Raw genomic sequence first — 22692 nt, forward strand, 5'->3', positions numbered from 1 at the left:
GTGCTGCCGGGCAGGGGCGCTGCTGATTGGCTGAAGCATTCAGCTGATGCTTTTAGCTAATCAGTGACCCCCGATTCACAACACTGGCTTGGAAAGAAATGTATCCTTTCAAGACAGTTTTGTGAATGGGTAATCACTCCCCACTTCCTGAATCTGAAATGCCTGATGCCACTGGGGTGGAATTGAGATCAGCGCTGGAGCCATCTTCGGAGTTAAACTATTCCAAAACAGTTTAACCCCTAAAGGAAAGAATGCACCCGGGGGGGGGGGGGGCCTCCTGGAACCATAACAACTTAATTTAGATGAAGTTCTAATGGAGCTTTGTGATGCCTAAACTGTCCCTTTAAATTTATTTACACACAGACACAATGAAACACACACACACTAGTATCACACACCATCACAGATGCACACGCACACATTGTCAAACTGACACACAGGCATACACACAAGTCTCACGTCTGTGCCCTCAGTTATCACAGTGCACCATCATGGTAATTATGTGAGGAAGTGATAGCTATGTTATCACATCTTCCAGCACTGCCGTCTGAGAGACAGCTGTGCAGGCTCCCATCTGTTAAAGGTCCCACTCTATCAGTGCTGGCCAAAGTGGTCCCCAACCAGACTACTGAGGGATACAGGGTCCCATAGTAATCACTTCCTCCTAGAATTACCATAGAGGTGCAGGAAGTAATAACTGAGGGCTCAGACACATGGAGGGCAGGGTTATGGCATTTTGTTTTATTGTCTCTCTTAGTTGCTCACACTGCACTGCCACGCACCAGCTCACAAGCTCGGTCCTTAGCTGGACTGTAACCGGAAACTGCCTACACCACCTGATAGTTTCCCTGTGTAGGATAGTAAGTGTTCTATATCAGGTGGCAATAACTTTGTTTTGTCTGAGTGATTCAGGCCTGTCCTGAATGATGTCTCCAATTAACTGCAGTTGTACTCCTCATACTGTCTAATTTTGCATACATTTCCCATATCCTATATTTCTTTTTCTTTTTATTCACAAGGATGTAGTATGTCTTTTCATAAATGTGGAATATTTTTTTTTAAATGTCTCCTTCATGAGCATTCATATATGTACCATAATCATCATAATAACATTTAAAACCAGCCTATATTTTGTGGTGGTTAATTTAAAATTTTCCTAGGCTTTAAAAAAATATATATTATTAATTTTTTTTATGAAAGTTAAATGTTTTCAACTAACGTGGGACGTTGAGCATTGTCGCAGAGTTCAAAATGCCATTTTCTGTTTCTTGAACATTAGAAAGCTGAGAACTTCTGCTGCTAATATCACGTTCTCTTGATTGTATCGTGATACAATTAAAAATTTCACCATTTAGTCTTTAGCCCTTACCCTGAGAATATTGCTACTTTGTCTAATTTAGAGGCCTACACCTCAAGCATTCTCAAAGACTGGGGACAAACTTTGATGAAATCCCACATTGCTAAATAACCTACAGTTTTTGCTGGCATCAGCTATGTCTCTTTATCATCAAAAATAATGTCTACACATACTAATATGCCTGTAATTATAACTGTATCTGTTGACCATGTTTCTTCTGTTTTTAGTGTACCCTCTCCAATTCACAAATCATGGATGGATGTTTATCATTATTAATGCAACAGAGTTTTTGCCTGAACTGCGCTGACCTCAACCGTGTACAACTTTGCTCAAGTACAGAAGGCGATGTTCACTGTTTGGGTTTCATTTTTGGATCCAATTAAGACAGTAGATCAGAGACACCATGCAGAGCTGTCCGGACCTATTTATTGCCATTGACTATAGTATTAAGTATCACAATATTAAAAAGCACCAAAAAGTTCTAAACGCACCATACAAGTTTGACATCAAAAGCAAAATAAGAATGCTGTCCTGATGTAGATGACAACCAATAAACCAAGCAGTCATGGGGGAAAATGTGAGTTTTTGGGAGAGCCTAGTGGTTGGACACCCAGTATGTGTTGAGTGGAATCAAATGACTGAAGGATCCTTTTACCATTTATCCAGCATTCTTTTTGTACTGGGTTCCATGGCAGGCAGTGGGGTCTTTGGACTTCTGTATGGATATATTTTCTTTGCACTAAGCTTTTTCTGTACGTGCATATGGGCATGGCTGGATGTCTGTGCTGCCGATGTGTTTTCCTGGAGCTTTATCCTTCTGGTGATCTGCATCATTCAGATTATTTACCTGGCCTATCAACTAAGGAGTGTCTCGTTTGACAAAGAATTACAAGATTTATACAGTACCGTCTTCCAACCCCTTGGGATCTCGTTATCTGTATTTCGAAAAATCATCTCGTATTGTAATGCAGAGGTGGTCACATTGGAAAGGGAACATTGTTACGCAGTCCAAGGGAAAACTCCAATCGACAAACTCTCATTACTTATTTCAGGAAGGTTTGTAACATTTCTGATTTTAATTGAATCTTCTTCCCTCACGTAAAAGGCAACATTTTATGTTCCTCAGTTTATGGAACACCCAGTCCAAGAAATAATATTTAATTGATTACTTGTGCCCACTTTGTTTTGGTATATGGTAATTCTAAGACTCAATGCTAACTCGATCTCTTAGAATTCTCGAATATATAAAGTGACCTTTTACCAATTTGTAGCAGCTAAAAAGGTTATGTTGATATAACATTTACATTTATTTAAAAAAATAAATGTGTATATATATATATATATATATATATATATATATATTAATTAATTGGTTCCAGTATGTACAACATTGGTTACAGTAAGAGTTATTACTTCTGGTGAAAACAAAAAGATGACAGTAGCTCCAGTGCATATTGCAAAACTTTTATTGCAAAAATTTTATTGCAATCCATAGAGAAAGTCATAAAAGTCAGTGGGCTTCAGGGTGGTGCATTCAGAACCATGAAAATAAAACTATTATAGGATTAGTTGTTAAAATGTGAATTGTCAGGATTTCAAATTTAAGACCAAAGTTTGGAAATGGAAGCATAATTGACATAACTGAATTTTTCCAGTTTGGCTATTTTGCCTTAAATTTCACTTGAAATAACTAACAATTTTCACTTAAAGCAACACTATAGCGTGAGGAATACAAACATGTGTTCCTAACACTAAAGTGTTAAACTAAGTGTTTAGGGCCCGACCCCACCTTTTCTTCCACACCTTTTGCTGGTGTTACTACGGGTGGCCCCGCCTCCATGGCTGAGATCATCAGTCTTGATCTCCCATAGGTTCCTAGGCAGCAATAGAAGCACTGCCTTTTCACAGTACTCAGCCTGCAGGGACAGGCTATAGACACCAGAACACCTACAGCAAGCTGTAATAGTTATGGTTACTATAGTGTCTTTTTAACCTTCTGTATGTTTACACCAAGAAAAAAAATAAACACTCTCACCCCTATTGGGCATCTGGTAAGAGTTAAAAAATGTTTTCCTTGGTACATATTTTTGTTTTACTTTCTTGAATTGCCTTTATGTCGGACTGCTTGAAATGGTTTTACTCAAACTGAGGTGACAGAACCACAGACTCTTTGTACCATAACCACTACAATGACCTATTATTGTAGAATCCCCCTTTAATTCATGGATTTTTGGATCTCATGTTTATACTGTCTTACTGGTGACTCACTCTTTTCTAGATTCTAGTCCCTAGAGGGGCTAGTTTCTAGAGGGGAGACTTCTAACCATCGCAAGGCATTCCTATGGGAGAACTATAGAATTTTCACTTTCATTGCAGGTACATAAAAGCCACGCACATCTTTGTGGATTTCATAAACAGTAAATTAGTAAACTCATCATGTATACCGAGAAACAGTCCAACTCATTTCTGCACATCCTTTGAATTATTTTCTTATATTCCAAAAACCAAAAAAATGCATCAAAGTTCTTTATTCCCCTTGAACTACAAAGTACAAAGTAACATGGTGAATGATCCAGGTATGTTCTAGCTAGTCTGACTCCTTTAAAAATATATCCAATATCGCCAAGCTTTCTTTTCAGTCTAAGTAAGTCTACTTGAAGATGTTTATGTCACCTTATTATTGCAGAGATTCAGTAGAGCATTCTCATAGTACTTCAGAACTAATCATGTAACTATATAACTTTAACGTCCCTTCACCCCAAGCCTCAAAGTTTTTATAGAAATAAACAGAATATAAATTTTAAGTGAAATATGTGAATATGCAAGAGTGAGACAAATATTCACCTAAAGATAGCCTTATTTTAATTCATTTTTTCCTGTGCATGGGACTTGAAAAAATATATTTACTTTAACCAAAAATTCTCATCAGGGTTGAGCATAAGCCAGTTGTTTCATGCTACCTACTACTCATGTGTCTGAGATATCTAAAACTAAAATCCCCCTTCCGACAATAGAATAATCTATTTTGGTCCTGTTCAGATGTAATTCAGCCAATGAAATCTATTCAAAACAGGGGAGGAACTGACCTCACAAATGCAATTGTAGGAACTTCTGTGTTAGCAATCTCAGACATTGTGCCTGGACTGGAGGTGTAGTGGGACCGAGGTACATGTGGGATGATTAGAAAATGGTTTGACTACAAATCATGAAATGGCACTATAAGCTGTAGTAGTTATAGTACGTAGACATCCCTTCAATGGTCGAACTCTTAAATTACTGTAGATCACTCTAATTTGCCTGGGAGGATAACAGCACGTACCTGAAGTCATCGCAATGTGAATACACTGCCAGGCAATGTAAAGTGGTATTTAGTAAAGAGCTGAAAGGCTTCCTTTAAAAAAAAAAAATAGCCAGGCAATGATATTCTCTTATCTCACTCATTTAGTTATGAAATTAAATGAATCCAGCACATTGAGTTAAGATTTTTTTTATTATTATTATTTTTATTAAAATACATAATTCACTACAGGTTGCAGTGAGAGAGTGTTGGTGACTTAGGCAGGCTAAAGAATCACTTGGACCAGACAGGCTTCCAAACACAGGCCCTGCTGGTGGAAAAATATGCACTAAACCACTACACAAGAGGATGGTTTATACTTTATATAACAGTACTGCAGGAAACTGACAAATGGTTTGGTACTCCATATCTGCTGTCTGTGGCAATAATGGCCCACTAAGGACTAAATATGATGCAGGTTTGTTTCAATGCCTTAAGCAGCTGAAAATAAACAATGCATGATAAATCGAGAATGATGTTCAAAGCATTACTTGTGTACTGTACAGTCCAGTACAACTCTTACCTCTGCAAGGACAGAGATGGCATTATATTTCACCAATATATTCTTCACCATTATGTATCTTTTGCATTACATTATAATTTTAGGTTAGTGTGTTAAGTTAGTGTAGTGGTTAATAATTAGTGTTAGAGTAGTGTAAGGCTTACTGTTTAGTAGTATTACCTCTTAGTGTAGTGTGTAATGGTAATGGGTAGTTACAGTGGCGTAGCGTGGGTTATCAGCACCCGGGGCAAGGCAAGTAATTTGCGCCCCCTAACCCGTGGATTTTAGCACTCGAGTCTCTTCCACTAGATTAGTTAAAGAAACCCTTACCCCGCCACCCCCACCCAACCCTTCCCCCGCCTTCTAAATACACACACACACATTCGCTGACAGATACGCATACACTAGCTAACAGAAGCACACACACTAACAGACACACACACACGCACTGACACACACACTAACAGACACACACACACTAACAGACACACACACATACACTAACAGACACATACACACACTAACAGACACACACACACACTAACAGACACATACACACACTAACAGATACACACACACTAACAGACATACATACACACACTAACAGACATACACACACACTCACATTTTTAACACATATTTTTTTTTAAATGGAACCCCCCCAGCATCCTTACCTTTGGAAATGCTGGGGGGGAGGGGGTTCTCTTCCTCCCTGGTGGTCCAGTGGCTGCTGGGCGGGCGGCATTGGCGGGTGGCAGGCTGGCGAGGGAGCACTTCTCCTGAGCTGTCTGCTCAGCTCCTGCGGCGCGCGAGGGAGCTGAGCAGACAGCTCAGAGGAAGTGCTCCCTCGCCGGCCGCCCACCAATGCAGCCCGCCCAGCCTAGCAGCCCGCCGGCATGTCTGTTAGCCGCAAGGCTAACAAGACATTTGCCTTGGGCATTTGGGGGTGGCTTTTTTTGCCGCCCCCTGGAAAATGCCGCCCAAGGCAAATGCCTTGTTTGCCTCACGGCTAATACGCCCCTGGCGCCCCCCCAGATGTTGCGCCCGGTGCGGCCGCCCCCCCCCTGCACCCCCCACGCTACGCCTCTGGGTAGTTAAGAAGAGGAGTTACAGTAAGAGCAGCACTGTTACACATACAGGGAGTGCAGAATTATTAGGCAAGTTGTATTTTTGAGGATTAATTTTATTATTGAACAAAAACCATGTTCTCAATGAACCCAAAAAACTCCTTAATATCAAAGCTGAATATTTTTGGAAGTAGTTTTTAGTTTGTTTTTAGTTATAGCTATTTTAGGGGGATATCTGTGTGTGCAGGTGACTATAACTGTGCATAATTATTAGGCAACTTAACAAAAAACAAATATATACCCATTTCAATTATTTATTTTTACCAGTGAAACCAATATAACATCTCAACATTCACAAATATACATTTCTGACATTCAAAAACATAACAAAAACAAATCAGTGACCAATATAGCCACCTTTCTTTGCAAGGACACTCAAAAGCCTGCCATCGTTGGATTCTGTCAGTGTTTTGATCTGTTCACCATCAACATTGCGTGCAGCAGCAACCACAGCCTCCCAGACACTGTTCAGAGAGGTGTACTGTTTTCCCTCCTTGTAAATCTCACATTTGATGATGGACCACAGGTTCTCAATGGGGTTCAGATCAGGTGAACAAGGAGGCCATGTCATTAGATTTTCTTCTTTTATACCATTTCTTGCCAGCCACGCTGTGGAGTACTTGGACGCGTGTGATGGAGCATTGTCCTGCATGAAAATCATGTTTTTCTTGAAGGATGCAGACTTCTTCCTGTACCACTGCTTGAAGAAGGTGTCTTCCAGAAACTGGGAGTTGAGCTTGACTCCATCCTCAACCCGAAAAGGCCCCACAAGCTCATCTTTGATGATACCAGCCCAAACCAGTACTCCTCCTCCACCTTGCTGGCGTTTGAGTCGGACTGGAGCTCTCTGCCCTTTACCAATCCATCCATCTGGCCCATCAAGACTCACTCTCATTTCATCAGTCCATAAAACCTTAGAAAAATCAGTCTTGAGATATTTCTTGGCCCAGTCTTGACGTTTCAGCTTGTGTGTCTTGTTCAGTGGTGGTCGTCTTTCAGCCTTTCTTACCTTGGCCATGTCTCTAAGTATTGCACACCTTGTGCTTTCGGGCACTCCAGTGATGTTGCAGCTCTGAAATATGGCCAAACTGGTGGCAAGTGGCATCTTGGCAGCTGCACGCTTGACTTTTCTCAGTTCATGGGCAGTTATTTTGCGCCTTGGTTTCTCCACACGCTTCTTGCGACCCTGTTGACTATTTTGAATGAAACGCTTGATTGTTCGATGATCACGCTTCAGAAGCTTTGCAATTTTAAGAGTGCTGCATCCCTCTGCAAGATATCTCACTATTTTTGACTTTTCTGAGCCTGTCAAGTCCTTCTTTTGACCCATTTTGCCAAAGGAAAGGAAGTTGCCTAATAATTATGCACACCTGATATAGGGTGTTGATGTCATTAGACCACACCCCTTCTCATTACAGAGATGCACATCACCTAATATGCTTAATTGGTAGTAGGCTTTCGAGCCTATACAGCTTGGAGTAAGACAACATGCATAAAGAGGATGATGTGGTCAAAATACTAATTTGCCTAATAATTCTGCACACAGTGTATGTTGCATGTTGCCTGAGATTAGTGGGAGTTACAATCCTGGGCCTTGACTGTTTCACCTGCTGCTATTAAAATGGCAGCAGGTGAAGCTTTCGAGTATAAATAGCAATAATCTTGAGCAAACCAAAACATGCATGTAACCTGCACTATTCCCTGTTCGTTAGGGTAAATATTGTACAGATGTGCAGCACCCAGTTGAAAATATGATCTGCCCTTCAAAGCATATACCAGCAGTCATTCACTCGAAGACCTTGTAACTTCCTCTAGTCCAGTGCAATGTTCGGAACAAGTGATACTATCCACACAGGAACAGCACTCTAGGGACGCTCTTCTGTAGGTTATAACTGAGAGTAGATTTTTTTTTTATGATTTCAGATTGAAAATAAAACTGTCACAAGGACAAAGTAACAGCAAAGCACAGGCGCAATTGCAGGCGTGCTTACCAGCCTGCAAATTTGCTCATGACTGTGTGACCTTATGAAGGTTGCACTGGTACAATGAATGTCAGTGCAGAGCGTGCTCCTGTTGGCATATGTAGAATGTAAGAAAAAAATACCAAACATTCTAAAAGGACAAAGTATAGGAAGCCAAATAAACAGGCTGCTTAGGTGTATTTCTAAGGAGAGGTCAGACGAGGAAGTAGCACGTAACAGTCACAAACAGGGAACATAGCTGGGTTTGAGAAAAAACTTGCGGAAAGAAGTGTTCTCCTGAGCATTGAAAAACTGGTAGTTACGAAATACACATGGTTTGGAGTTGGCACCCCCTGTGTTGGTGTATATTGTGGCAATAAAGTTGTTTCACTACTCAGGAGAACACTTGTTTCATGCTTTTTCAGGTGGGCTATGTTTCGTCTGCACCAAAGAAAGCTCTTTGCTATACCAAATTCAGTGCGACTAAAATCAATTCCAAAATGATTTATTAAAATGAAACTAAAATACATGTTACCACACGGTATGAACATACTGTATTATTACTTGACTTTCTAGTCTGAGTTGGAGACTAATCACATTTACATTAACCCCTTAAGGACCAAACTTCTGGAATAAAAGGGAATCATGACGTGTCACACACGTCATGTGTCCTTAAGGGGTTAAAGGTATTAGAGTGTACAATTGCAATATATTCTGACTTGGGGTTATGGGGTCAGTGTTTTCAAGCGGTTATTGTACAAGGAGTCTGAATGTGCAACGTTTCCGAATGAAATGCTGCACATGCAAAGATATTTGGGCTACGTGCTTGTGGTGTAACTCCACCTCCAGAAGCGTCATTAGCCAGCCCCGAATAAGAGTTCCAGGCATGGGCGTCCGCAGGAATTTTTCCAGGGTGGGGCATAATTGTAATGACATCTATGCTTGGCCCCTTTTTGAGTGTCAATCACATAAAGCCAGGGTGAATAGCGTTTTCACAACTATGGTGTCAGGAATACATGTTTGTATTCCTGACACTATAGTGTTCCTTTAAACCCCTTAAGGACACATGGCATGTGTGACATGTCATGATTCCCTTTTATTCCAGAAGTGTGGTCCTTAAGGGTTTAAGTGAATTAAAGGAACATTCTGGTCACCATAACAACTTCATCTAAATGAAAATTGAAAATGCTATGATGCCAGGAAGCCCCTGGGTGCTCTTTCCTTTAAGGGGTTAAACCGCTCTCAAATGGTTTAACCCCAAAGGCTTCCTCCAGCTCCAGGTCCCTCAGTGGTATTCGGCATCTGAAACGGAGTGTCAGGAAGTGCAGATTGACGTCAGGCATGGGTGCCGCTGATTGGCTAGAGTTGACAGTTGACGCTCTAAGCCAATCGCTAGTTCCCGGTTCATAATTTTATTTTACTTTTTTATGAATGGGGAGCTACTGATTGGCTTAGAGTGCCAGCTGACCGCTCTAGTCAATCAGCAAAACCCCTACCCAGCGGCACTCTGTGCTTCCTGACACTCAGTAAATAAAAGTGAACACATTAACACTGATATTTTTTTTTACCTGGGGAGATGAGAAGGTCCAGAGTTTCCCTGCCAGGCCCAGGTACCAAAGCCTTATGATGTGGTGTCCAGAATAAAGTGGAGGGTTCACTTCATTTGTCCTTCCTGCTTCAATCTCCTTTTCGTCTCCTTCATTTGACAGTCTTCTTTTTCTTCTGACACGGTCTTCTATATTTGGCTCCTTCTGCTCCTTTCTGCTTATTTTGCGCCCTTCTGCTCCTTTCTCATTCTGATTCCTTTCTGCTCCTTGCAGACCCTTTCTGCTCCTTCTCCTACTTTAGCTTTGTGCTCCTTGCTGTCCCTTTCTGCTCCTTCTTCAACTTTACCTTTGTGCTCCTTCTGATTCTTTCTGCTCCTTTACCTTTGTGCTCCTTCTGTCCCTTTCTGCTCCTTGCAGACCCTTCCTGCCCCTTGTTGCCCCTGCTCCTTGCATACCCTTCCTGCTCCTTGCTGCACCTGCTCCTTGCTGACTCTTCATTTAGCCCCCCCCTCTGCCCATGCCTCACTTGCCTAATCTATAGGCTGCCCCCCCCCATGCCTCACTTGCCTAATCTTTAGGCTGCCCCCCCATGCCTCACTCGCCTAATCTTTAGGCTGCCCCCCATGCCTCACTCGCCTAATCTTTAGGCTGCCCCCCATGCCTCACTCCCCTAATCTATAGGCTGCCCCCCCATGCCTCACTCCCCTAATCTATAGGCTGCCCCCCCCATGCCTTACTCCCCTAATATATAGGCTGCCCCCCATGCGTTACTCCCCTAAGCTATAGGCTGCCCCCCCCATGCGTTACTCCCCTAATATATAGGCTGCCCCCCCATGCCTTACTCCCCTAATATATAGGCTTCCCCCTCATGCCTTACTCCCCTAATATATAGGCTGCCCCCCCCCATGCCTTACTCCCCTAATATATAGGCTGCCCCCCATGCCTTACTCCCCTAATATATAGGCTGCCCCCATGCCTTACTCCCCTAATATATAGGCTGCCCCCCATGCCTTACTCCCCTAATATATAGGCTGCCCCCCATGCCTTACCCCTCTAATATATAGGCTGCCCCCCCATGCCTTACTCCCCTAATATATAGGCTGCCCCCCCATGCCTTACTACCCTAATATATAGGCGTCCCCCCATGCCTTACTCCCCATATATATAGGCTGCCCCCATGCCTTACTCCCCTAATATATAGGCTGCCCCCCCATGCCTTACTCCCCTAATATATAGGCTACCCCCCATGCCTTACTCCCCTAATATATAGGCTGCCCCCCCATGCCTTACTCCCCTAATATATAGGCTGCCCCCCCATGCCTTACTCCCCTAATATATAGGCTGCCCCCCCATGCCTTACCCCTCTAATATATAGGCTGCCCCCCATGCCTTACTCCCCTAATATATAGGCTGCCCCCCCATGCCTTACTCCCCTAATATATAGGCTGCCCCCATGCCTTACTCCCCTAATATATAGGCTGCCCCCCCATGCCTTACTCCCCTAATATATAGGCTGCCCCCCATGCCTTACTCCCCTAATATATAGTTTCCCCCCCGTGCCTTACTCCCCTAATATATAGGCTGCCCCCCCATGCCTTACTCCCCTAATATATATGCTGCCCCCCATGCCTTACTCCCCTAATATATAGGCTGCCCCCCTGCCTTACTCCCCTAATATATAGGCCACCTACTGGCCGGCGCCAGTATTGCAGTTCATTTTAAATCTCACACGAAAAATAGCAGAACAAGCTGAAAAATCCCTGCGGACGCCCATGGTTCCAGGCTGGCTAATAGCAATTCTGCATGTAAAAAGTAGGCAGGAACATGAAGTTTATGTAAAACCCATGTCTTTAGAGCAGGGCTGTGGAATATGAAGCAATTTTGAGTTACCTGATTTAATGTTGGTTAAAAGAGTATCGAATGTGACTGTGTCTACATGTACCACATAAGCTGGCATGTAAGTCGATCCTTAAAGCTTAGAGGTAATATGTAGATTTAGACCTATACGTGGAGATAACAGTTTATTACTGCATTGATAGGTATACATATTGTTTTGAAACTGTTTAGCGCACCCTCCACTTTCTTGTCTACTATTGTATTTATCGGTTGTATCTGTGAGGGAACAACCTTGGAGTGCTTGCGCAACTTCTATCATGTGTTTATAGTGTTAGTATAGCACCACGTTTTCACTATATTGATTCACAGGGTTAGACCTATACTTGTTAGATAAGTCAACCACCAAAATAATTAGCAGGTTACAGACATATACTATATTTACGATTTGGGCCTAGGCTAGGAAGCAGAAGTCAATAAATACTCCAAATGTTGTTTTGCTTACTGTATCCTGTTATATGATCAGTTTTTTGTAATGTGATTAATAAAATGGTCAAAATCTAAAGGAAAACAGACAAAACATGGCGCATATGTTCGCAATGGTATGTATCTCTCCAGCTACATTTATACAATTATGTTGCAATATAATTATACACCAATGGACAAAAATGTGGAAACCTTTTAGAAAAGACATCAGTCTTTTTTTAGAATAATGCCATAAAATGATACGGTAACATGTATCTATGGGACCAAGATAATATGGCAGTAAAGGCTGCTATGGGAGATTGGCTATTGAGATGTGTTTATGAACTGTTCCTGAGGGGGAAAGAGAATATTGCTGTGTGGGAATGGGGAGTTTGGATGGTAAATTCTGCTATGCAGAGTGGGTATGATTATTAGGTTTATTTGTTAAAGTGAGAATTCAAGGTGACTTCAATGTGAATTTTAAAGTTAAGGTCAAAATAGCCAAACTGGAAAAAATCTGTCAATGCTTTCAGTTTGGCTATTCTGGTCTTAAATGAAACATGAAAATAAGAGTATATATATATATATATATTTGGAGTAGTTTATGGCTGTGGCTCAGACATGTAATTATAGATTTTGGTGATAGGAAGACGTGGGGAGTGAATTACTGATGATGGAGAATGAGATCATGGGAAAGCAGTATAGCAATGGAGTGTATATGGAATTTACAATATGAGAAAGGGTATTCGGGGACAGGAAATATGGGCATCGGGAGGAAGCAGGGCTGTAAGTGGATGTGGTAATGGGATTTGAGGATATTGCTGTGTGGAAGATGTGTTGGGTATGGCTAATAGGGAATATGTCAATTGTAGATATAACTATGGAGAGAGGTGGAAAAAGCATATGGAAATGGTAAAATAAACCAGAGGTGTAGCATGTTGATGTACGTTAGCTGCGGTTACTTATTTTTTTTTTTTTTAATTCTTTATTTTGGTGTGCATAGAAATTACAAACTTGCCGTTACTGCCACAACAGCAGTTACCGGCGGTTCTGGTATAGCAAACATAAGTTACAACTGCACAATTTTTATCTTTAACATACAAGCTTGGTGTCAGGCGAAGTAGTAGCTATGTCAGTGAACATGCAACATGCAGCGTAGAAAAGTAGACAAGAACGGGTATGCAAACTGACAATAAAATAAAATACTTACAGACATGTACAAGCTCAGGTGTCTGACATAGTGATATTTGCTCTGATTCTTAGCATTGATAGCACAATTTTTTAAAAAGTAAATCAGGCTAAATAAACATGTCTCCAACATTAGTTACAATCAAGTTGACAGTTGCGTAAGGGTATGATGGACATTGTGGTTAAAGTCAGAAGCTAATTAAGTTTAACAGCTTTAAACAGGGATGCACGTTAGAGGCTTTCTAAACTATGCTAGTTGTAACCATTGACTATCTAGGAGCTGTCCCAACGTGTTGCATATCAAATGTATAGTACAGGGTTAAACAAAATAACAGACTAATAAATGTTGTTTGCACCATATTACATGCTGGGGCAATTAAGCTATTCACAAGGTTAGTCGTGCTTTAGGGTAGAATAAAAGTGGGTTATTACAGGCAAGCAATGTCTGTTGGGTAATATATGCATATAGGGCCCCTTAACGTCATCAGAAGTGGCATTTTTATGATGCGAGTCTAGCTAGATTGAATATGTCAGTACAGCAATGGCTAAATTCAGAAGCTTAGGAAGCCTGTGTGAGTTATCGAATTGTCAGCGCCATTGTGGATACGAGATCGTGCTACCGCACATATGTGTGTAGTTAAGTTTATCGATTAAAGTAAAGAGAGTAGCGGTAATAGAGCAAGTGTTGCTATGGGGGTTACCTTAACGTATGAGGCTTGATAGGCATGGTAGGGTGCCTTAAAGTGAGTGAAGAAAGGCGAGCAGTTACATCGCCGGGTAATCCGGCTTGTCAACCTGGTGTTAACAGGAGACAGGCTAAACAGGCACATGGCTAGCGGGCATTATAAGACTTTTTAGTATTGTGCACAGAATACAAAGCTAAAACAGAAATGAATAAACAGTGAAGAGCTCTCAGAAATTCGATGTTGGTTGCTAATCTCAAAACATAAATAAATATAGAAATATAGAAATACACCACCGAAAGTCTGTATGGACATGGTAGTAGGGCAGCAAACTAGCCCCCAGTGCATCACCGAAAGTCAGCCAACTCCCTTAGTCGGCATTCTCACGGCGCCTGCTAGTGAGGTATAGGCGGTGCTCGTAGATAGTGTCCACATGTCGGTAGTGCTTCTCCCGGCTGGGGTCTGAGTGTGATGTCCTCTGGAAGAAGGAGGGCTTTGCGTGTGGTGGCGGTCTCTCCGTTCTGTTCGGATGTTCCCACTGCCACTCTGCTTCCCAGCGTTTTGGCTCCGGGCCTTAGCGAGAGCCCTTGCCTTGAGTCCATGGAGCCTCCCAGACACGGTGGTTGGCTCGGAGGCCCGTGGGATCTCCCTGTCCCGGGCATCCCCACGGGTGCATGGGCGGCATGGGGTAATCCCCCGGTGGGCTCCCAGCCCAGAAAGACGTCGGGCAGTCAGGGCGGCAGTTTTGTGCCCCTTTTTGATGGGTGGTGCTGGTTTGGGTCTTGATGTAGGCTTACCGGATTTCTCCTGCTCTCGTGCTGTTAGGCCCGCATTGCTCCGTTTGAGTTGTGTCTCGGTAGCCCTCCCAATGGCGCCGTACTTGTTGCTTTTGTAGCACTTGTTTAGTCGTTGTGAAGCTGGCGGTTTCAGTTTGGCCTCCAGCTTACGCCAGAAGTCGTCGAAGATAGCTTCTAGGCTTTGCCGGGTCTCATGCTGTGGGTCTGTAAGCTCTGGGGAACATGAGGCGTCCGCCATTTTGGATAAATCATTGTGTTGCATGCTTCCCCATGCGTTCCCCCTCTGCACCCGCTCCGGTCTCGATTGCTCTCTCGGTTGTGGACCGCGATTACCCCCGACGGTCCAGGGGGGGGGGGGTAACGGGGTTCCTTCTTGCGTTGTGTCAGCATCTTGTGGCACCGGACCGGGGGATCGGCCGCCTCTCCCGCTCTACGGTCGCCAGGCCTCATGGCGCAAGTCGGTCTGTCAGCTAGTTTCGGTATGATCGCAGGCTGCAAGGTTGGTTTATTGCCCCTTCCAGGGACGAATGAAGCTATTTGGGCTGAATTTTCATAAGCTTTTAGGGCTATAAAGTGGTATTTTGCCCTATTGTTTGAGGAGCTCTGCAGTGGCACGTCTATCCGCCTCGCTGGTCAGGCCCCGCCCCAGCTGCGGTTACTTTTTAACATAAGCAGACAAGCTAATGTAAACACAAAATGTAGTCTGCAGACATCAAGCCAAACAATATATTATACGGAGTAACCAAACCAGGAATCATGTCATCAAGTACACGATCTGGAAAACTGTGAAACATTGTGACAATTTCACACTTTCAGATTGTGCAGAGTTGTGCGTAATAATTTACTAAAGCAAGCATTGTCAGGAATTTAAAATGAATTCAAAATTTATTTCAAATGTAAAGGAACTCTATAGCATTAAAAATACAAGCCTGTATTCCTAATGCTATAGTTTTATGCTCTGAATTTAGTTAAAGATCGCTCTGCCATCTAAATAAAAAATAGTGGGGAAAGGGCCTAGATCCATTCCTTGCAGCCTCTCGACCTGCCTCCCGCAATGTCAAACAGACTCTTCTCTTTTGTCCAATTCTATACTCCTCATTAAGAAGCATTGGGGATGAAGCCAGCTCTGTGCACCTCCAATCAAATAGATGTTAACTGTAAGAGCCTCTAGTGGCTGTCTCTCTGCCTGCCTTGCGTCGCGCTTAACCTGCAGAAGAAAATAAAGGGTTAAAAACCCCTTAACAACACTTACCTGATTTGTGTTCCTTCTCCACCGTCAGCAAGCGTGGAGCTTGTGCATTACGCTTTCCTCATGGAAAAGCATTGAATCAATGCATTCCTATGTGGATTTAGACGATGCGGGACGTCCTCATGTAAAGCATGAGGACGTAGAGCGTTGTTTCACTGAGTCAAACTGTATAAAAAATTCCAGGAAGCACCTCTCGTGACTGTTTGATAGACAGTGACTAGAGGCAGGCTTAACTCTGCAATGTAAAAATTGTAGTCTCTGTCCAGGGCTAAAATGACAGAGACCCAGACCACTTCAATGAGATAAAGTGGTCTGGGTGCCTATAGTGTCCCTTTAATTTAGCAATTATCAGTTTAGAAAAGGAATGGAGAGTGGTCATTGCTTAAATCCTTTGGTATTATTTGTGCTTAACCCTGAAAATGAGTAAGCTGGATAAGATAACTCCTAGCCAAATTATTAATAGATTAGAGATGTTTAAGACGGTTTATTCGCTAAATATAAAATTACAGAATTATAAAAAATAAAAAAACAAGCTGCAAAATTTAGACAACAGTATTTAATATGAAAAAAAATCTCAAATTCTGCAATAGTGATAGCTTGATTATTTTATCTCAAATATTGCAATTTGGTTTTCAATGCACTACAAGCTGGTGTTTAATCAAAGATGTGTTTGAATCTCTTGCAATAATGCATTATTTATCAAAAGTAATGTCTCTAAAGAATTCATAAAAGATTGGAATCTTAAAAGCCTCTATCGTACCACTCCAGACTGGGAATCTCTATAACAGACACTTACTGAAGCAATTTCTCTATCTAGTATGGAATTTATGGTGCTATTTTTGTTACACAATAAAGCACAGTGTTCTTGACATTTGCCTGATATCTTGTTGTGTATTTGGGTGCAAGATATAATGGAGACATAGATACTTTGCTAGAAAAGACAGATCAGATGCTTCGAATCCTCAAGAGTTCAGGGTGTTAATATTAAAGATAGATACATGTTAATGGGTTATATTAGCCAATTCCTGCACAGCTTGTTCCATTAAGTAGATGATTGAATTATAGTTTATAAATTGAAGCCTATTAGTGGGAGCTGTAGTTTAAAAATATAATATACATTCCGTGATTGCAATGCTATTTTATTTTATTGCTGACCCATTTTTGTATGGAATACACCTGGAAGGCTTACGTGCATCTCTGTAGGTGGACAAATGTCACCACCAAGTTATTTTAGTTAAGTAGTGGGATCAGGGATGTATTTACCACAAGGCAACAAGGGCGGCACTTTCAGGGGGGTGCCAAAAAACGCCACCCCAAGCTCCTAGACAAATGCCTTGTTTGCCTCATGTTCTGGGGCTGTGAGTGAGTGAGTGTAGCTGTGAGTGTGTGTCTGTGAGGGAGTGAAGGTGTGTGTCTTTCAGTGAGAGTGGGTGTGCCTGTGAGTGTCCCCCCCCCGGCCCCCACCCCTGTGCGGCGGGTGGGGGCCCTAAAATTATCAATGAGGGGGGGACCTACTGTCCCCCCCCGGCCCCCACCCCTGAGCGGCGGGTGGGGGCCCTACAATTATCAATAAGGGGGGACCTACTGCCCCCCCCCGGCCCCCACCCCTGTGCGGCGGGTGGGGGCCCTAAAATTATCAATGAGGGGGGGGACCTACTGCCCCCCCCTGGCCCCCACCCCTGAGCGGCGGGTGGGGGCCCTAAAATGATCAATAAGGGGGGGGACCTACTGTCCCCCCCCGGCCCCCACCCCTGTGCGGCGGGTGGGGGCCCTAAAATTATCAATGAGAGGGGGACCTACTGTCCCCCCCCGGCCCCCACCCCTGAGCGGCGGGTGGGGGCCCTACAATTATCAATAAGGGGGGGACCTATTGTCCCCCCCGGCCCCCACCCCTGAGCGGTGGGTGGGGGCCCTAAATACAAAGGGGGGGGGACCCTAGTTAACCCTCCCCCCCCCCCCAAAAAAAAATATCTCCCTACCTACCCCCCTCACCCTAAAAATAATGAGGGGGGACCATTAACTAAAAACCTGTAAAAAAGAAAAAATGAGATAAAATCAACTTACCATTCGATGTTTTCTTTCTTCTAAAATCTTCTTTCTTCAGCCCCAAAAAAGGCCAAATAAAAATCCATAATAACCGACGCAATTAAAAAAAAAAAAAAAAAAAAACCGAGCGCAAAAAAAAAAATCCATCTTCACCCATGGAGGGCTCCGCGTAGACTGAGCTCCGCAGGGCGGGGGAAGGCTTATAAAGCCTTGCCCCGCCCTGCAATTAGGCTAAGAACACTCTGATTGGTGGGTTTGAGCCAATCAGAGTGCTCTTTGTCATTTTACAAGCGTGGGAAAGTTCTTTGGAATTTTCCCACGCTTGTAAAATGACACAGAGCACTGTGATTGGATGGATTTCCCAATCACAGTGCTCTGTGTCATTTTACAAGCGTGGGAAAATTCCAAAGAACTTTCCCATGCTTGTAAAATGACACAGAGCACTGTGATTGGATGGCTTGAAATCCATCCAATCACAGTGCTCTGTGTCATTTTACAAGCGTGGGAAAATTCCAAAGAACTTTCCCACGCTTGTAAAATGACACAGAGCACTGTGATTGGATGGCTTGAAATCCATCCAATCACAGTGCTCTGTGTCATTTTACAAGCCTGGGAAAATTCCAAAGAACTTTCCCATGCTTGTAAAATGACAAAGAGCACTCTGATTGGTTTAAACCCACCAATCAGAGTGTTCTTAGCCTAATTGCAGGGCGGGGCAAGGCTTTATAAGCCTTCCCCACCCTGCGGAGCTCAGTCTGCGCGGAGCCCTCCATGGGTGAAGATGGATTATTTTTTTTGCGCTCGGGTTTTTTTTTTTTTTTTAATTGCGTCGGTTATTATGGATTTTTATTTGGCCTTTTTTGGGCTGAAGAAAGAAGATTTTAGAAGAAAGAAAACATCGAATGGTAAGTTTTTTTTATCTCTTTTTTTTTTTTTTTTTTTACAGGTTTTTAGTTAAGGCCCCCCCCCTCATTATTTTTAGGGTGAGGGGGGTAGGTAGGGAGATAATTTTTTTTTGGGGGGGGGGGAGGGTTAACTAGGGTCCCCCCCCCTTTGTATTTAGGGCCCCCACCCACCGCTCAGGGGTGGGGGCCGGGGGGGACAATAGGTCTCCCCCCTTATTGATAATTTTAGGGCCCCCACCCGCCGCACAGGGGTGGGGGCCGGGGGGGACAATAGGTCCCCCCCTTATTGATAATTTTAGGGCCCCCACCCACCGCTCAGGGGTGGGGGCCGGGGGGGGGACAATAGGTCCCCCCCTTATTGATAATTTTAGGGCCCCCACCCGCCGCACAGGGGTGGGGGCCGGGGGGGGACAGTAGGTCCCCCCCCTTATTGATAATTTTAGGGCCCCCACCCGCCGCACAGGGGTGGGGGCCGGGGGGGGGGGACAGTAGGTCCCCCCCCTTATAGATAATTTTAGGGCCCCCACCCACCGCTCAGGGGTGGGGGCCGGGGGGGGACAATAGGTCCCCCCCTTATTGATAATTTTAGGGCCCCCACCCGCCGCACAGCGGTGGGGGCCGGGGGGGGGAAGGAGAGTAGGTCTCCCCCCCCCCCCCCTTCAACCACTATTGTGGACAGTAAGCGTCCCTGTGGGTTCGGGCTTCAGCTGTCAGCTGAAGCTGAAGCTGTCAGCTGAAGCCACGCCCACAGCAGTGCTGACAGGCTATCAGCACACAAAGCGCGTTCACAGTGCTTTGTGTGCTGATAGCCCGTCTGATGCATTCACCCAGAATGCATCGGACGAGAGGCCTTTTTAGGGCCTCTGAACTCGGAAGTCCCTCTGGTGGCCGTCTGATTGACTGCAACAAGAGGTGTTCCAAGCTTCCAATGTAAACACTGCATTTTCTCAGAAAATACAGTGCTTACAAGAAAAAGGCTCCGGGTAGCTGTAGCACTCACCTGAACAACCTCATTAAGCTGAAGTTGTTCAGGTGACTATAGTGTCCCTTTAAGGAATGACCCAGGACCTCTTGCAACCATGGCAATATTATTGGGATGAAGTTGTTATAGTGCCCAGAGTGTTCCTTTAGCTAATCTTAAGTTCATTCTATAGTCTATTCTTTCTTTTTAAAAATCCTAAATATTACTCTATCAAGTAAAAATAATAAACTTATCTCATACTTTCCCAGTGTTAGGGATAGTGTACTTTTATGTATGTCTGTACAAATGGGACAAAACTGTGTTGTTTGACCTATATTCTATGAGGAGGTGTCAGATTTATTACAAACTTTTTGTCATACCTACATGTGAATTGTGAGGAACACTCTAAGCACCATAAACACTACAGTTAACTGTAGTGGTTGTGGTGCCAGGAGTACCCTGGTGCCACCTTATTCTCAGGAGTCAAACCATCTTAGAATACCTGAGGTCCGCCTGGCACCTAGGCCCAACTTCACTACTTCTTATGAATAAGCGCATGCTCCTGAGCCAAGCCACGGTTACGTCATTGGCTAAGAGCATCAGAAAAAAAGCACAGTGGTGGAGGTGGGGAGTGGTGTCTGTCGGACCTTAGGTAAGAAGTCAATCTGTTGTAAAACAGTTTGACTCCTTACAATAACGGGACACCAGCGTACATCTGGCACTATAGCGTTTTTTTTAAACAAAATTCATAAATAACATTTCCGTTTTTTTTATTTAGATAGTATAGAAAAATCGACCATAAGGATTAGTCTATACATTGACACACCAATAACATAATTTAAAAAAAAAGCACAAGCACGTGGCCAGAAAAACACAGTATTGTTCTAAAATGTTACACATATTCTTTAACCCCTTAAGGACCAAACTACTGGAATAAAAGGGAATCATGACATGTCACACATGCCAAGTGTCCTTAAAGGGTTAAATGCATATACATTTATTGTAAATTTTTGTGTTCCAATTATAGATTTTACCTATTTGGAACCATATATTAACGCAGATTTTGTAGCGCATATTTGAATTGGTTTTTTTTTCCTCTCAATTCACACTGATATATAAGGTATGGTTTATGGTTAATACTCAGGTGTGAAATTGTGTTTTCAAGACAAACAGCTGTTAATAATCTATGGATTACAGAAATGAATTGTGTTTCACATTAGGAGGATAATTGATACCTTTAAAACACAGTATTTAACAGGAATAATGTAAAGCAAGGGATACTTTAAAAAGCCTTCCCTGGATGAGCCATGTATGGCTAGAGTAATGTTACATAGAATTTAACCTTTCTTGAAGAATGTGACTTTCATAAGTCATTCATCCATTCATACCTCTTATGTCTGGCCTTACGTTACCATAGTTAAGATACGAAGTCTGAGTATAATGTCAGAATATGATTTGACAGCTCAGATAGATTTGCCACCAATCCTTATCACTGTTCACACACTTGTCCCTTGTCACAACAAGAGGCCCTTCTATTTTATGTCCCTTTTCACAAAGAGCAAAGTTCAGGACTGGATAAGCAGAACAGAATAGCTCTGACAGGCATTTCATTAGTGCCAAGAATAGAATGAGCCATATTCAGTAAGTACCTGAACTAGATTTCATGGTAGAGTCTAGAATCTTAACCTCTTAAAGGAAATCTGTCATTTTTTTATTATTTAAAGTAATATTGTACATGCATTCTAAACTCTGTCTATTATTTGGTAATGCGTGCATGTCAGTAAATACTATATTTCAGTGCATCTCCTAGCTTACACTTGTTCTAGGGGGCAGCCATATTGAAAACATTTGGAGGCAAAAGCATGAAAGTAACCAAGAGAAGAACTTCCGATCATTCAACAGTCCAGTGTGACGGCATCTCAAAAGCTCCGAACTGCATAGAACCGCTTGTATTTGACATAGTCTTAACTGATACACAGTGCTTCCTACCGTAGAAGACTTTAACCCCTTAGCTACCCATCACAACTCTGTTTCATCATCCTCAGTGCCAGAGAGGTAATATTCACCATATTTCAGTGTCACATGGACACACACAGACACACAGACACACACACTGACACATATGCACACTAACAAACACACATCTCAATTTACTTATTTTTAGCAACGACCCTTGCTTCCAAAGCTTTTTGGGTGTAGGAGGGTGGCTTCCTGGGCTGGCTGAGTGTGATAGGAGTTTGAGTTCCTCTGACCTCCTAGCCCACGCGGTCTGTAAGTTAAGAGGAAGTGACAGGAAATCACCCCCTCCCAGCACAGACAGCCGACATTAAAGGAGTCCGGACATGCTTCTAACGGGCTGTAGCACCCGACTGGGCCCCTGATCAAACAGCCTGCCTATCAGGTGTGTCGTAAGTGGATTGGATACTCATTGGCTCTCCAACCCCTGTTGGCCCTGGTGCAGCCGCTCTGGCGGAAGTTATACCACTGCTTCTCTTGTTTCCCTAAGTCCTAGTTTTGCCAAAAGTGCCAATACAGATATATTTTACCTTAAGGGGTTCCCTTATGCCATCCACGACAGCATACTACACAAAGCTCTCATAAGGAACAGCATACTACCAGGGACGTGTCTTCCGCGAGGCAAACAAGGCATCTGCCCCCAAACGCCCAGGCAGATCCCTTGTTTGCCTCGTGTCCTGGGGGGGCTCAAGAGCTGGCAGCGGGCAGCGAGGGAGCA

At 43.3% G+C, this 22692-nt stretch overlaps 1 protein-coding gene across 1 annotated transcript in view; it reads left to right on the plus strand.

Annotated features, from left to right (window-relative positions):
• Positions 1-22692, plus strand: part of POPDC3 (popeye domain containing 3) — a 71739-nt gene that overhangs the window by 38036 nt on the left and 11011 nt on the right. The window contains exon 2 of the mRNA XM_063443546.1: positions 1585-2413. Within this exon, the coding sequence (XP_063299616.1) occupies positions 1923-2413 (491 nt within the window). The 5' untranslated portion in view covers positions 1585-1922. The remainder of the gene's footprint in view (positions 1-1584; positions 2414-22692) is intronic.

This window comes from Pelobates fuscus, chromosome 2 (assembly GCF_036172605.1).
Source record: "Pelobates fuscus isolate aPelFus1 chromosome 2, aPelFus1.pri, whole genome shotgun sequence".
NCBI lineage: Eukaryota > Metazoa > Chordata > Amphibia > Anura > Pelobatidae > Pelobates > Pelobates fuscus.